Genomic DNA, 14,536 nt, shown 5'->3' with positions numbered 1-14,536 from the left:
ATTTCAGATTGCAGACAGTATTTAATTTATTGTCCTTTTGTTCCTTAAAACATTATTGTGAGTCAATAGGGAAGATGGTGGTATTCTCTTTTGGCAGGTTGAGAAACAGGAGGCTGACCAACCTTGCTATATTGAACCACGTGTATACAATTAATATGTAATGAAGCCAAGGTTTGAACTTAGCTCTCCAGGCTTCGATTTTGGAGTAATTAAAAATCAGTATTTTAGGATCTGCACAGATTCAGTGGTAAAGCATAGAACGGGATGTCTGCTCTCTTCAAACTCTTAGGACTTCTGTGTTTGAAGGTCTATCAGTCTGGTTTACGTGACAAATTGGAAAATGAATTTGTGTTGATTACTTTTCCCTGAAAGAATATCCCTGGTACTTTTTTGCAGTTGAGCTGATATAATAAAAATGAAAGTTGATCTTTTTCAAAGGAAGTTTTACAATTACTAAAGTAATATAAACCGTTATAATTTGGATGTGATGCTGTTGAATGAGAATTCTTTTGCATTTTTTCTTTGTGTCTATTCTGCTAAAAGCATTATTTTTATTTACACATAACTATTTATACATGACTTTTATTTACATATATACATACATGAATTTTTCTTCACGTCTGTATTCTGCTAAAAGCATTATTATTTTCTTTATATATATATATGACTTCCTATCGGAAGTTTCTTGATTATAAGCAACTTCTATAAAAGTGTTCTTGTGAATGAATATATCAGTTTGAAAGAGAAAATAGCTTATGCTTTAAGACTACCATCTGGAGTAGACTTTCCCAGTTTAGTAAATGAGAAAGAATTCTCTTATTTACCAGTAACATTAGTATATATTCCTAGTTTGAAGAGAGAAGAGACAGAAGCATGATGCAATTCATGTGAAATAACCCTGTTGCAGGTTTCCAGGTCTCTTGGAGTTCAAAAACACATTTTGCTACTTGAATGTCTAATAGCTTGTAACATCTCAAATGTACATGTTTTAAAATTTATTTATAGGTACTGCTTTATATACTTATTAGCTACATGTGTAATCTGTTGTGAGAGACAAGGTACTAAATTTCATGATTTAGTGATTAGTAATTTAAGAGTTCTGGCTCATCTAAAGTTTGGGGATATACTGTATACATTTATACATTTAATGTCTGCTCTTGATAGACTAGTTAATGTTTGTGATTATTTAAACACATCCACACATAAAACTTTGATATATAATAGAGATGAATTTTTTTCTTGTATCCAAAGATTTACTGAGAATGGAATTTGAACTGTCTGTAAGAATTTGGGCTTTTGGTAAAACTTGTGAAGAAATCAGCACTATGAATGATTGTTAATTAACTGCCATCACTACTTAAATGTTATGGGTTCCGTGGGACTAATACCTGCTGTACCCTTGATTCCCCACCCATCAGAAATAAACATATTTGGAAGGTAGCTTAAAAGTAGTAAATGTGAAAGCAGCTTAAGTGTTCTTTGAATTGACAGCACTTTTCTTATATGGCAAAACCTCACTGGTAGACTAGTTTTCTCAAATATTCAAAAGAAACAAATGCTGTGAAATAGTATTGTGTTATTTTACACATAATGAGTTGGTTATACTTCTTAAAGTTAGCTCACTACTTTGATAATACAAATTCCAAAGGGTGTTTTTCTTATGCTTGAAAGAGTTACAAGTTATGAATAATATTTAGGATGTAGCCATATGAAGTAAAGTTAAATGGCAACTCAACACCAAGTTTTCTGGCAAAAAGCACATGGTTTTATAGCATTTTGTCTACTGGTTAATTTCTCATATAGCTGATGAGCTTATAACTGAAGCCCACTCCTGTATAAAATCAGATAATTTTAAGAATAAGAAGGAAACCTAGAGATCATTTGGCAGTTGTTGTTTTTAAACTGGCCAGGAATACAATGACCAAGCATTTACACATGGACATTATGTTCAATGTATTTGTATAAGATCAGGAAAAAGAATAACAAGTCCAGAATAGAAGAAATAGCAGAAAAACAGAATAGTAGAAGGACTATTAACATAATTGGACAAAGCCAAAGCAGCAGATATGAATTTGGAAGAAAGGTGTAACCAGGGGCTGAAGTTATTATTCATTGAATATGAGATATTGATTACTTAATAGGTCTCATATGAGTGAGTACATGATGGTATGGTGCTGCTTTTTACTTTTATCTGGTTAACTCTTCAGTAGAGTAGAACACAAATCCTAAATATCTTAGTCTAGCAACTCTCTCACATGATAGTAATTGTTAGTGTCTATCTTTCATAAACAATAAAATGCTAATCACTAAAATAAGCTAAGTGACTCCAGATTCTAAGCAAAGGAAAAGAATAGGTGGAACCCTGAACCACAAAATCAGATATTTATTTTTATAAGTTTAGTAACTCAGTAGTAGACTAAATGTGAACAGTTTTGGATGGTATCTGAAGAAGTGTCTGGTGGTAGTGGTAGTGGTGGGTCTTCCTATACATAAGACAGGTGAAGTTAGTGTTTTCCCTGGGAAAAGAGGAAGAACCACCCCACATAGCCCCTTGTTTTCCTTTTACCTAATCTTTTCTGAACAGTTGTTGAATACAACCAATTTTTAGACAATTCTAGATATATTTATCAAGTGTCTAATTATTATTTGTTGTATTTATCAAGTGTTTTAACAATATCTGTGATTTCCTAACAAGAAGGATGACAAAATTGTCTTAAAATCTCTTTACAGATGAAGAAGGCAGTCAGGATGAATCCTTAGATTCCAAGGTGTGTACTAAAATTTGCCTTGACCAGTATTTGATGCCCAATTTAAAAGCATGAATTATTTGGCTTAGAATAGGAAATCCTATTCCCCTGTTCCCCTTTTGGGCAACAGAATTGGATTAAGAGAAAAAAAAAAAGAAAAGAAAAATGTAGCTGGTATCAATACACTAGTTCTTCTGGGGGTGGGGGGAAATAACTGACCTGTAGGAAAATAATAACTATTTTTATTCAGAATGTTAGTTGTTAGGTTTAGTTTTAACTTGAATGTGCTGCGTATGTAGGAGCCTAAAGGCAATAACATTTTTACTGCCTAGTGAGAGATCAATTTTATTCCTATGTTTTTAGTTTAATTTTGAAGACTTAACCTCTGCCATTTGTTTTCACTTATATCAATTTTTATAAATCTGTTGAGCTAATGCATTTAAATTGGTTGATTCAGTGAATAACACTTTTTTATCCAAGGAGACCATTCAGTTATGATTTCTGATCTCTAGATTTGAGGGAATATAGATAAGAAACAAAGTTGTAGCACAGGGCTTTCATAGTGGAAGTATAAGCTATGTTGGGAGTTTATAGGGGACCCTAATCCAGGCCTCCGGAGTTAAGGAATGCCTCCTGGGGGAAATAACATCTACGTTGAAATTGGAAGAAAGAATCAGGTTAGGCAAGTGATGAAGGCATGTGATAAACACATACCAGAGTTTAGAGAGATGAGCAAGTATGGCACATTCACAGCTGAAGGAGATATATCTGGATTAGTAAAAGTAATCAGATTAGGTTGGAGACAGTCCTGATACTATTTGAAAACTAAAAATACTTTATATTCTCAGACTCCTTTGCCATCAGATGAGTCGGTAAAGGACCACAGCACAGCGGGCAGAGTAGTTGCTGGGCAAATATTTCTTGATTCAGAAGAATCAGAATTAGAATCACCTATTCAAGAAGAGGAAGATAGCCTCAGGAGCCAAGAAGGGGAAAGTGTCACAGAAGAAATCAGCTTTCTAGAATCTCCGAATTCAGAAAACAAGGACTACGAAGAGCCAACAAAAGTACGGAAACAAGGTAGTCTGGACATTTTCCTTGCTTTTGCCTAACTTAGGAAGGAGACAACTGAAATCTTAAACTAGCATACAAAGATGCAGAAGTCTGGTCTTATTGATTATGAAGCACATGTAATGTGTTGAATATAGTATGACTTCCTAGAAAGTTTTTTTAAGATACTATTTATTCATAAGAGACAGAGAGAGAGAGGCAGAGACCCAGACAGAGGGAGAAGCAGGCTCCATGCGGGGAGCCTGACATGGGACTCGATCCCAGGTCTCCAGGATCACGCCCAGGGCTAAAGGCAGCACTAAACCTCTGAGCCACCCGGGCTGCCCACTAGATTTTTATATGCCAGTTATTCACTTAACAGATTTGACCCAAGTTATGTAAGCTGAATTTAATCATCAAAATTGCATTTGTACTATAGTAATATCCTAACATCCTCTTTTCATACTCTAGTATGTAATTATCTGCCCAAGTGGTACACAAAATGTAAACTCAAGAATGATAGTCTAATATGCTACCCTGGTTATTTTCAGAATTATGTTAGGATTTTTACTGCTTTAACCTTCTCAATCTCCCTAGGAAATTGATGTAGTTGTTTATCTAACATAAACTTTGATCCCCTTTCTAACTTTTTACCTTCTTGACACTCTCTGTTTTTAAATTTAAAATTTCTCTTTCTCACAATAGAGTGTGCTAAATACCTATCCTTCTAAAAATTAATTATTAATCCACTCCGCCCTGTTTCACCAACCTTCTGTCCTTTGTTTATTATTTCAAAGATCACCCACTTAGTATTCTGTTACTGCCACTTTTGGAAATTGATTAAGATTTTACCTTTCAAAAATACAATTTTTTTCAAAAGTAGAGTTTTTTTATTACAAATATCCATGCCCATGAATAGATAAATCATGTCTAAAAAAATTAAAAGTATCTTAATCCCATCAACTAGACATCAGAGATATTAACATCATGAAGAAAACTCAGGCTCTTTTCTAAATGTATAGTTTTAAGAAGACTAAATTGGATGTATTTATATATATCTTTTTACAGCCCACATTTTGTGCTTAACAGTTTATCTTGAACATTTTCCCAATCATTAGTATTATTTTACAATTTGATAGTTAATGGCTATCAAAAATTTTACAGGTGGGGCAGCTGGCTGCTTCATTTGGAGAAGCACGTGACTCTTGATCTTAGGGTCATGAGTCCAAGCCCCATGGTAGGCATAGAGATTACTTAAATAAATAAAACTTTTTTGAAATTTACATATAAATATACCATAAGTTAGAAATAGATTGCTTACTATTTTTTTTCTGTGATATCATTTTAGATGTACCTTTGTGCATACCTATGAAAATTTTCTCAGTTTTTTAAAGTAAATTTGCTGGACTGAATGTAAAATTTTAAAAGACATTTGATCCCATACTGTTAAATTATTCTTCAGAAAAGTAATTCTGTTTACTTCATTTGAAACAACTCCTTTTCCTGTGCCTCAGCCAATTATGTATTACCATTTTTAAATTTTTGCCAAATACTATAGTTTAATTCATTCTTTTTAATTTTTTATGAAGGAGACTTCAAAACAGAGAAGGGTATAATGACCCTCTGTGCCCATCATCCAGGGTCAGTAGCCATTCACATTTTCTCTTGTTGCATCTCTGCCACCCCATACACATCTTTTTGCTTTCCTAGAGTATTTATAGCAGATTCCACATTATTTCACCTGTGCACATATCTCTAAAAGTGTCTTTTCTTTTCCCCAACGAAATGACAATGGTATTTTAACACCCAGCAAAATTAGCTATGATTCCTTAATCATCCAGTCTCTCTGCAGTGTTCCCTGTGTTTCAAATATCTTTTTAGAATTGATTTGTTTAAACCAGTATCCACACTAAGATCTTTGGTTTCTCTTTATCTGTAAAAGTTCTCTTTTGTTTTTTATTTCATTTTATTTGTTAAAATAATGTCCCTTGTACTATACAATCTCCCACATTCTGGATCGAGCTGGTCATATCCTTGTCATTGGACTTCTTCCACCATCTGCTATTTAGTCTGTATGCTGGAAGTTAACTCTAGAGGCTGAGGTATAGATGTAGCTGTTTTTTTGTTTTTGTTTTTAAGATTTTATTTATTTATGCATGAGAGGCATAGGGAGAGAGAGAGAGGCAAGAGACACAGGCAGAGGGAGAAGCAGGCTTCTTGCAGGGATCCTGGCATGGGACTCAATCCTGGGTCTCCAGGATTCCACCCTGGGCTGAAGGCGGCGCCAAACCACTGAGCCACCGGGGCTGCCCTGTCGCTCTGTTTTTTTATTGAGACTATCTCATAGAGTGTTGTGTACTTTCTATGACATTACATCCAGAAGCATAAAGGATCTGGTTTGTCCCACTTCTGGTAATTGATCAGTGAGGCTGGGTCCTGTCAGCCAGATCCAGCCATTCAGAGTACCCTCACTGATCTTTCACCTAGAGGTTTTGACAACCATTTGTTGGCTGGGTCCATTATTTCTCTAGGAATTGCAAAGTGATGGCTTTCTAGTGTATAATTCCTCCAGCACGTGTTACCTAGGATTCTTTTATAAAGACAAACTTTGCCTTATCAATTATTTGCTTGTTCTGAAACACAGTCCTTACAGGCAGGATAAATGCTTGGTTCTTTCCCTTGAAATATTTTCAAATAATTTGATGCCCTAGCAACCTCCAAAGGAGGCCAGTAAGTACATGTTTGTTTGTTTGTTTGTTTCTGTTTGCTTCTGAGCATCATTCCAGATCCATGGGTTTCACGTATATTTGCTTCATACAGTTGCAGTCCTTCTTTTTCATTGCTCAGTTATCCCATTATTGCATACTGAGAGTCCCTTCAAGTCCATACTTTTGTTCTTTTGACTAATCATAGGTGACTTTTTAACTTTTTTCTCTTTAGGCAAGATGGGACATCTTAAATTCATCTCTTACATTTCCTAATCCAGAAATGAATCAGCCATTTCTAAAAAAAACAAAAACAAAAACAAAAAACAAAACAAACACCCAGATTCCTTTAAGTGTGAAATTGTATTTAGACACTACAATCTAGGCATCAGTCTAGACATCAGGGACATGCATTGACAACTGAGTTGTCAGTACTGGTAGCTCTTAAAATATCATTCATCCTAGTTCTTCCAGTTCAAATGAAATACTGTGAGAAAACCCAATGGGTCAGATTGACAAACTGTGGACTCTAAAGAATCAGAGATCTGGGCAGCCTGGGTGGCTCAGCAGTTTAGCGCTGCCTTCAGCCCAGGGCCTGATCCTGGAGACCCGGGAGTGAGTCCCATGTCAGGCTCCCTGCATGGAGCCTGCTTCTCCCTCTGCCTGTGTCTCTGCCTCTCTCTCTCTCTCTCTCTCTCTCTCTCTCTGTGTGTGTCTCTCATGAGTAATTAAATAAAATCTTAAAAAAAAAAAAATCAGAGATCTTAGTACCAAACTTGACTAATATTTTTAGAGATATAGGTGAAGTGTTAAGAAGTCTGTGACTGCCAGCACTACTCCCAGGTCCTGCTTACCTCAATGAGGATGTACCCTGGCCCAGATTTTAACATATGAGGCTTCTAAACGATGCATATGGAATGTCACTTCGTGAAAGGGAGCTGTTTCCATTATGAAACCTCTCCATTTTATTCTCTGATAACTGCATAGTTTGTGTGATATTTTCTAGGAAGTCATTTGTCATAAATATATACCTCCCGGGTTTATGTATAATGAGCATTCTAGACACACAACATACATCCTGCTAAAGGATTCCATAGGTAAGGAGGACCCTCCTGGTAGTAAATACCTTTAGTGTGTCTGCCAGAAAGTCTTTGGTCAGCATGTTTCTAACATGATTCTAACACATCACCTCTCTGTTTATGTATAACATAAATTACATAGGCATGGCTTTGTGTGCAGTCCCAACTACATTAGAACTGGGCAGTATGAAATTTAACTTCTAAACTTGCTTCCTTTGTTGGCCTTTCATCCATATCTCTGCCAAATTGATCTTCCTAAAACCCAAAATCCATAGCTTCCCTATATGCAACCCTTTATTATCTCCCCATTTGCCTGTGAAATGAAACTCCTTAGTATGATTCCCAAAAGCTTCCACGTGCAGTATGCCTGCTGTCCTCTGTACCTTCATCTCCTGCATCTCTGCCCAGGACCCTCTTGCAGCTATATCAGACCCTTCACCAATCTTCAAATATACCATGCAGTTTATGCCTCTAGGTCTTTGTACAAGTTCTTCCTACTGCTTGAATTACCTTCCTCACCCCCTTGCCCAAGTTAATTGTATTTCTACTTATCTTTAAAGATGAACATAAGTTTCTCCTTTTTGAAGCAGATCTGAACCACCCAAGGGCAGTTGAAGAGTCTCATGTCTGTAAGAACTTCCTGCTTGGTGTCCCTGCTCTCCTCCTTTCCCCCTTATGTCAGTTCTCTTAGCAGCCAGACAACTTTTCCTTTCTGTTTACAGCCTCCAGTGGCTTCCTATCACATTCAGAATGAAGTCCAAAAAGGCCTTACATGATCAAGCCCCTCTGACTTCATCATCTGCCACTTCCTTTCACTCACATGGCTTCAGCCACACTTGCCTTCTTGCTGTTTGTTGACTATTTCATACTTATTTCCACCTGTGTCTGGGATTCCCAGGACCACACCTCCAGCTTGATGATTCTCTGTGAGACTCACAGGACTGAGCATGTAGTCATACGTACAGCTATGAGTTATTACAGCAAAAGAACACAAAGCAAAATCAGTAAAGAGAAAGGTGCATGGGTGAAGTCTTGGGAAAACCGGATACAAGCCTCCAAAGGTCCACTTCCTGGGGAGTCACACAGAAGATATTTAATTTACCCAGCAACAAGTTGTGACAACATGTGTGACATCCTGCCTACCAGGAGCACTGATTAGAGACCTAATATCTGGAGTCGTTTTAGGGGCCTAGTCATGCTTATTAGCACATACCAAAATTTCAGACTTACAGAAGGAAAGCAGGTGTTCACCATAAACCATATTGTTTGTACAGTTGGGATGAGTCACTCATAACAGGGTAGTGGGAACTCTTCCAAAATCTTCAGTTCCCAGTCTCTAGCCAAGGGCTAACCTAATACACCTTTTCAAGGACAGAAGTTTAAGCCTGCTATGTGAACTCTTCTCTGCACAGTCTACCCCCTGGTCATTGGCCATCTTGTCTTTACAGCACAGTTATTCTCAGTAAGACCCAGACAATAAAGAGTGGCCAATCTGCAATACTGATTTCAATTATGAGTCCTGGACTTAGCCAATTAACAAATCCCATTAATCATAAAGGCCTGCCTTAGCCAGATGGCTTCTTCCTTAAATATCTATATTAATTTTTTTACCTAGGCATAAGCCATCATTTCTATCCCAGCACAACTGGCCAGTAAGTTGAAACTGAGGTGGTGGTGTGATAGTCAGGGAGCACGTTAAAAATACAGTCCCACAGGGCACATGTGATAGCCCTAGAAACAAAGAGTTTACCATCATTGGGGCACCCCAAGCAAGACATATGTTAGGCAGGATAATGTGGCCTTCTACCATGGCTATCTTGTCCTTGAGTTTCCAGTCCAAGTAATTTAGTTCAGTTTTTAGTTTCAGAGAGACTGCCACATAGTTCCAAGCAGTTTTGTTGTCCATAACACCAGTTCATCCACCTCATGAGTGTGGACAACAAACATCTGGAGGTTTTCTGCATGGTAAGTGCAGAGGCTGAGCCGCCTCCTGCTGCCTCATAGCCCTGTCTGGTATGAGCACAGGCTCCTCAATCTGAATCACTCTCAATAGCTTCGAAAGGTACATGGAGAGTTTTCCTTTGGGAATGGGAAGAAGCTTCCAGAAATAGCTTCAAAAACCAAACATCATAATTCCTTTTTCCTTCACTGGTGCCTCTCCAGGTGCAGGGGGCTTCAGTTTCTTTCCCTTGGTTGTTACAAAATCAGTGTTTCTATTCAGTAATCATAATTTTATATTTTCTCAGTCATCCCCTACCCTCATCCAATCCTTTTGCTTGAAGGGATGCTGTATGAGGGGCAAAATATCTTCACAGAAAAGCATTTTTATACAGCTGAGCCAGAAAAACATCATGTTCAAAAATTGGTCAGGACAAAAATCCCGAATTTTCAAAAAATTTCAAAGTGGGGTTATGTAACCTCGCACCCCTTTCACCCTGATCACTTATCCAGTAAGCAGTCTGGAAAAGATCATTCCCTCTCTAAGGACAACTGCATTGAATAATCAGATGGCACTAAGATGTATGCAGGAGAGAGAGAGATGAGGGAAGCAGTCAGGTAATCAGTCCCTTGTTGGAGATGGCAGCTCATGAGGAGAGCCAGACACAAGTTAAGACCTGTTCCATGGGGGCCAGTAGTCCCTCTGTCGTTCGAACTGTCAGGAGCAAATAGAGGGTCACAGTCCCTGTGATGTATCTTCTCCCAAATTACAGCTTCAGACAATAGTTAAGAATATGGTTAGCCTCTGTAGCAGAAATACAGAGCCAGTCAGCAGCTTGACTTCAAACGGTCCCATCAAAGAACAGCCCTGTCCTGTGACCATTTGTGTGTGACTCAGACAGTCCAGCCAGGCAGGCATTCACAATTTTTCTCACAGTATGGGGCCCCCCAGAGAGGTGGCGTAATGTACGGAGGTCAGAGTCTGAGATCTGTTTGTTGAGCCTGTGCCTGCTCTCGGTTTGGTCCAGCTCACATGGAGGCAGGAAGCCTATGCCAGACAGCATCACGTTTTAGCTTAAAATCAAGTCCAAGCAAATACGATCTATGAATTCAGGATTTTTAGAAAGCCAGGGGCTTTTTTTTTTTTTTCCAGCAGCAAAGGCAAGATGCTGGAGGGCCATAACATCCAAGTGGTATGTGAGGCTGTGCTACGCCTTTGTCTCGTCAGCCTTTGGGCTCCCACTTGCGTATGCAAGCTTGCCCTGTCTGTCTCTCTGTTTCTCTCTCCCTGCCTCCACACACATATATGCCCATCAGGCTCTAAGGTCAGTACTCTACCTTCAGAAGCCAACTAAAACCTCTGTAGGACTCCAAAAATGTGTTTCCATCTGTAGATTACATCTGTCCTCTTGTCTCCTTTTCTACAGGGCTGCACTAAGCAAACATCCATATCTTCCATAGCAAAACCCAGCAATTACAGAGGCTTGTTCTGTACTCAAGAGTTTCAATTCTAACCCGCCCACTGGCGGCAAAAAGCAAGGAAGTTTGTCCCACTAACACATTTCTTTTTTGCAGCTTCCCCTGATCAGGATGATTCCTCAGGCATGTAAGCATTTAACATTATCAATTTTTATCATGCATGCATTTGCAATAACCAGGAAATACAAAGCCACTAAAAGAATTACTTTTTTTTTTCTTATTGCAAATTTACTGGAACTGCCAGGAAGTAAATTCAGTATTTACATGTTAACTTTACAGCTGCCAGGGAAGATCCTGGCTGGAATGCAGGGGAGGAAGGGGGAGTGGGGGAGGCCATTGCAGCAACAGCTAGACTAAAAAAAAAAAAAAAAACCTCCTGGAGAGCAGGCTTCTTCTCTTTTCTTTCTGCTTTATCTAAAATTTTACTCCAGCCCTAGTGATGTGGGAAACAAAGGCAAAAGAAAAATTAAATTTCCTTACTACTTATAGCCCATTGACAAGTCCTTGAAACAGGCAGAGTGACATTCTTCTAGGAACTCAGCTGCCTCAATGTTCATACTTTGCTAAGGGCAAAAGGCAATCTTAGCCCGACCCCCAGAACCCTGTAAGTCTACTTAACATACAAAAATGCCTTTGGAAACTTCCTTTATCTCTACTTCTCAAGATATATGTTGGCAATCATCCCCCAACTAGATGACCCACTGATATACATCTGAAAGATCTCATGACTCAGATTTTATTAGACAGTAATAAATGACCTTCTCCCCCCACCCCCACAACAGCTAGCCCCCTCCAGGTCTTGGAAACCTTGCTTCCAAAATTCCTGAGAGACTTATGCTCTCCCTAACCCCCTCCCAACTTGAAAGTCTATCATGGGCCACTCCTGGTGACCCTGGTGCAGTTCTTTCTGCTCATGGTCCTGTCCTCTTGCTTTAAAAAACCACCTTTTTGCACCAAAGACATCTCAAGAATTCTTTCTTGGCCATCGGCTCCAAATCCCAACATCATTCCTACATCATTAGGACCTGGTTTTACTCCCTCTTAACCCCGTCTTCCCCTCTACCCCACTTGGAGGAGAGAGCACTGTAAACTTTTAACATTTTTGGCCCACTCACCTTTGGGAATTTGGGAGCCCTTTCTCCTATCTGGCGGATAAAATAAAACCCAAAGGCATCACTTTAGCCACCATGGCCAAAAGCAACTAGCCTACTCTCAAGCAGAGAGTAGGATCTATCATTTTCAGGTTCCACCATTAACTTTTACCTCTCACAGCACACAGCTCAGCTGCTGCTGCTGCTGCTGCTGTGTACCATGGATAGCCCTGTAACCACCTGACCACCAGAGATTCATCATACCCTGTCCCCTACCCTTCCTTTCCCAAACACTGCTTTCATCATGTTTCAGTGAGTGAGTGTCAGCCTAGCAAATCCTACTTCTGATGCTAGCTGACTTTAGAGGTCCCCAAGACCTCCCCAAAATCCATGATTCTCTGGGAGGACTCAGCGTACTGCTGTACTCACAGCTTTAGGTTGTTGTAGCAAAAGGATACATACAAAGCAAAATTAGCATGGGACAAAGTCCAAAGGACACAAGGTTTCCAGCAGTACTCTTCCAGGGGAGTCATAAAGGAAGTACTTGATTCCCTTGATTCCGGTAGCACATGTGACATCATAGGTGAAATGTAACCTTCTAGGGAAGCTCATTAGAGATCCAGTGCTTGGAGTTTTTAATGGAGACCAGTCATGTACCCAGTCTCTGCCTGGCATGTATCAAAATTACAGGCTCCCAGGAGGAAAACACATGTTGAGCATAAACCACTTTGTACAGACAGTTTAGGCACAATGAGTCGCTTCTCTCAGGGCAGTGGGAACCCTTCCAAAATCTAACCCAGATTCTAGCCAAGGACCCACTTTTCAAAGGATAACAGCTATGCCTAGGGTAACTGTTTTCTGCACATCATCCCAATAAACATTTTTTGAAAATGAATGACTATCAAGAGGGGAAATGATTATGTGGTAGTGTTTCCTACTGTAGAATACTCATAGTTTGGTTTTTTTTTTTAAGATTTTATTTATTCATGAAAGAGACACAGAGAGGCAGAGACCTAGGTAGAGAGAGAAGCAGGCTCCATGCAGGGAGCCCAATGTGGGACTCGATCCCAAGACTCCAGGATCATGCCCTGGGCTGAAAGCAGACGCTCAAACACTGAGCCACCCAGACATCCCCTCATAGTTATTTTTAAAGGAACATTTTTATTGCAGATAACAAAATCCATCAAATGGTGGCAAAAGCAAAGGTTTCTTTTGGTTTCATAGTTCAGGGCTTGTGCCATCAAGGACTCGAGCTCCTTTCTCTCCTATTCAGTCTCCTTGGTAAATTAGCTTGATCTTCACGTTTGTTCCATGTGGTCACACCTGGTGATGGCTATCCCTCCAGGTCCTGGGTCCTCAGGAAGAAGTGATACCTGCATCAGAAGGGCAGGAGACTCCCCTAGGAGCCATCAGTAAAACTTCCAAGACAGTCACTTGACCATCCCTACAAAATCCATGATTCTCTGGGAGGACTCAGCATACAGCTGTACTCACAGCTTTAGGTTGTTGTAGCAAAAGGATACATATAAAGCAAAATCAGCATGGGACAAAGTCCAAAGGACACAAGGTTTCCAGCAGTACTCTTCTAGGGGAGTCATAAAGGAAGTACTTGATTCCCTTGATTTCCGTAGCACATGTCTACACAAGATGAGGAAAAGGCTAAGAATGGACAATCTGCAGTCTGCCACCTGGAACAATGGTAGTGTTAAGTGAAAGTCACATTGCACATAATTCACTTAGAATGACCCTTGTGTTGGTCAGGGTTCTCCAGAGAAATAGAACCAAAGGCTATCTGCTGGCATGATTACTTCTTGGTCTTTGTTCTGTTAGACCTTCAACTAATTGAATGAGGCCCACCCACATGGAGGGTAGTCTGTTTTACTCAAAGTCCATTGATTTAAATGCCAATCTCCCCCACAAACACCTCATCCAGAAACATCCCAAAATAATGTTTAACCTACTATCAGGGCACTGAGGCCTAGCCATGGTAATGCACACAATTAACTATCACAGTTCCCTTTTGTGAAAGAAAGGCCTTTTTCCCCCCATGAATTAGCAAGTGAGAAGAAAAATTAACTACTTTTCTACTAACAGCGGTTACCTCGGGAGAAAAGAGGGAAATAAGCAGCGGTGTCTAATGATGACTGTGATTTTTCTTTAATTTTGTATACTTTGCTAGCTTGGATTATCTTTGTTACAATAAACACATTATCCAGATAGTCTTAAAAATAAAAAAAGAATTAAGTCAAATAATGAGCCTCTTGGCGCTGTTTCGAATGACTAAATCCTGCTTAAATTGGGTTCTGAAATAAGCAAGTTGGTGGAGTAATAAGATGGCATTGCTGCATCATTGTTACTTGCATGGGGGTGGCTGGGAATAAACCAACCTTACTTTAGTGATCAGATTTAACGGAAGATAGATGGTTAAGGACACAGACCATTCCCTA

At 39.2% G+C, this 14,536-nt stretch overlaps 1 protein-coding gene across 4 annotated transcripts in view; it reads left to right on the top strand.

Moving 5' to 3' along the window:
- The window catches only part of SEL1L (SEL1L adaptor subunit of ERAD E3 ubiquitin ligase), a 56,854-nt gene that overhangs the window by 2,990 nt on the left and 39,328 nt on the right, over positions 1-14,536 (top strand). For 2 of the 4 annotated variants that reach the window (XM_025442366.3, XM_025442368.3), the window contains exons 2-3: positions 2,731-2,768; positions 3,596-3,827. The exons of the other annotated variants lie outside the window; for them this stretch is intronic. In XM_025442366.3, the coding sequence (XP_025298151.1) occupies positions 2,731-2,768; positions 3,596-3,827 (270 nt within the window). The remainder of the gene's footprint in view (positions 1-2,730; positions 2,769-3,595; positions 3,828-14,536) is intronic. 4 annotated transcript variants of the gene reach the window in all.

Source organism: Canis lupus, chromosome 8 (assembly GCF_003254725.2).
Source record: "Canis lupus dingo isolate Sandy chromosome 8, ASM325472v2, whole genome shotgun sequence".
Taxonomy (NCBI): domain Eukaryota; kingdom Metazoa; phylum Chordata; class Mammalia; order Carnivora; family Canidae; genus Canis; species Canis lupus.
Note: the sequence above shows the minus strand (reverse complement) of the source record. Positions and strands in the feature narration are given on the sequence as shown.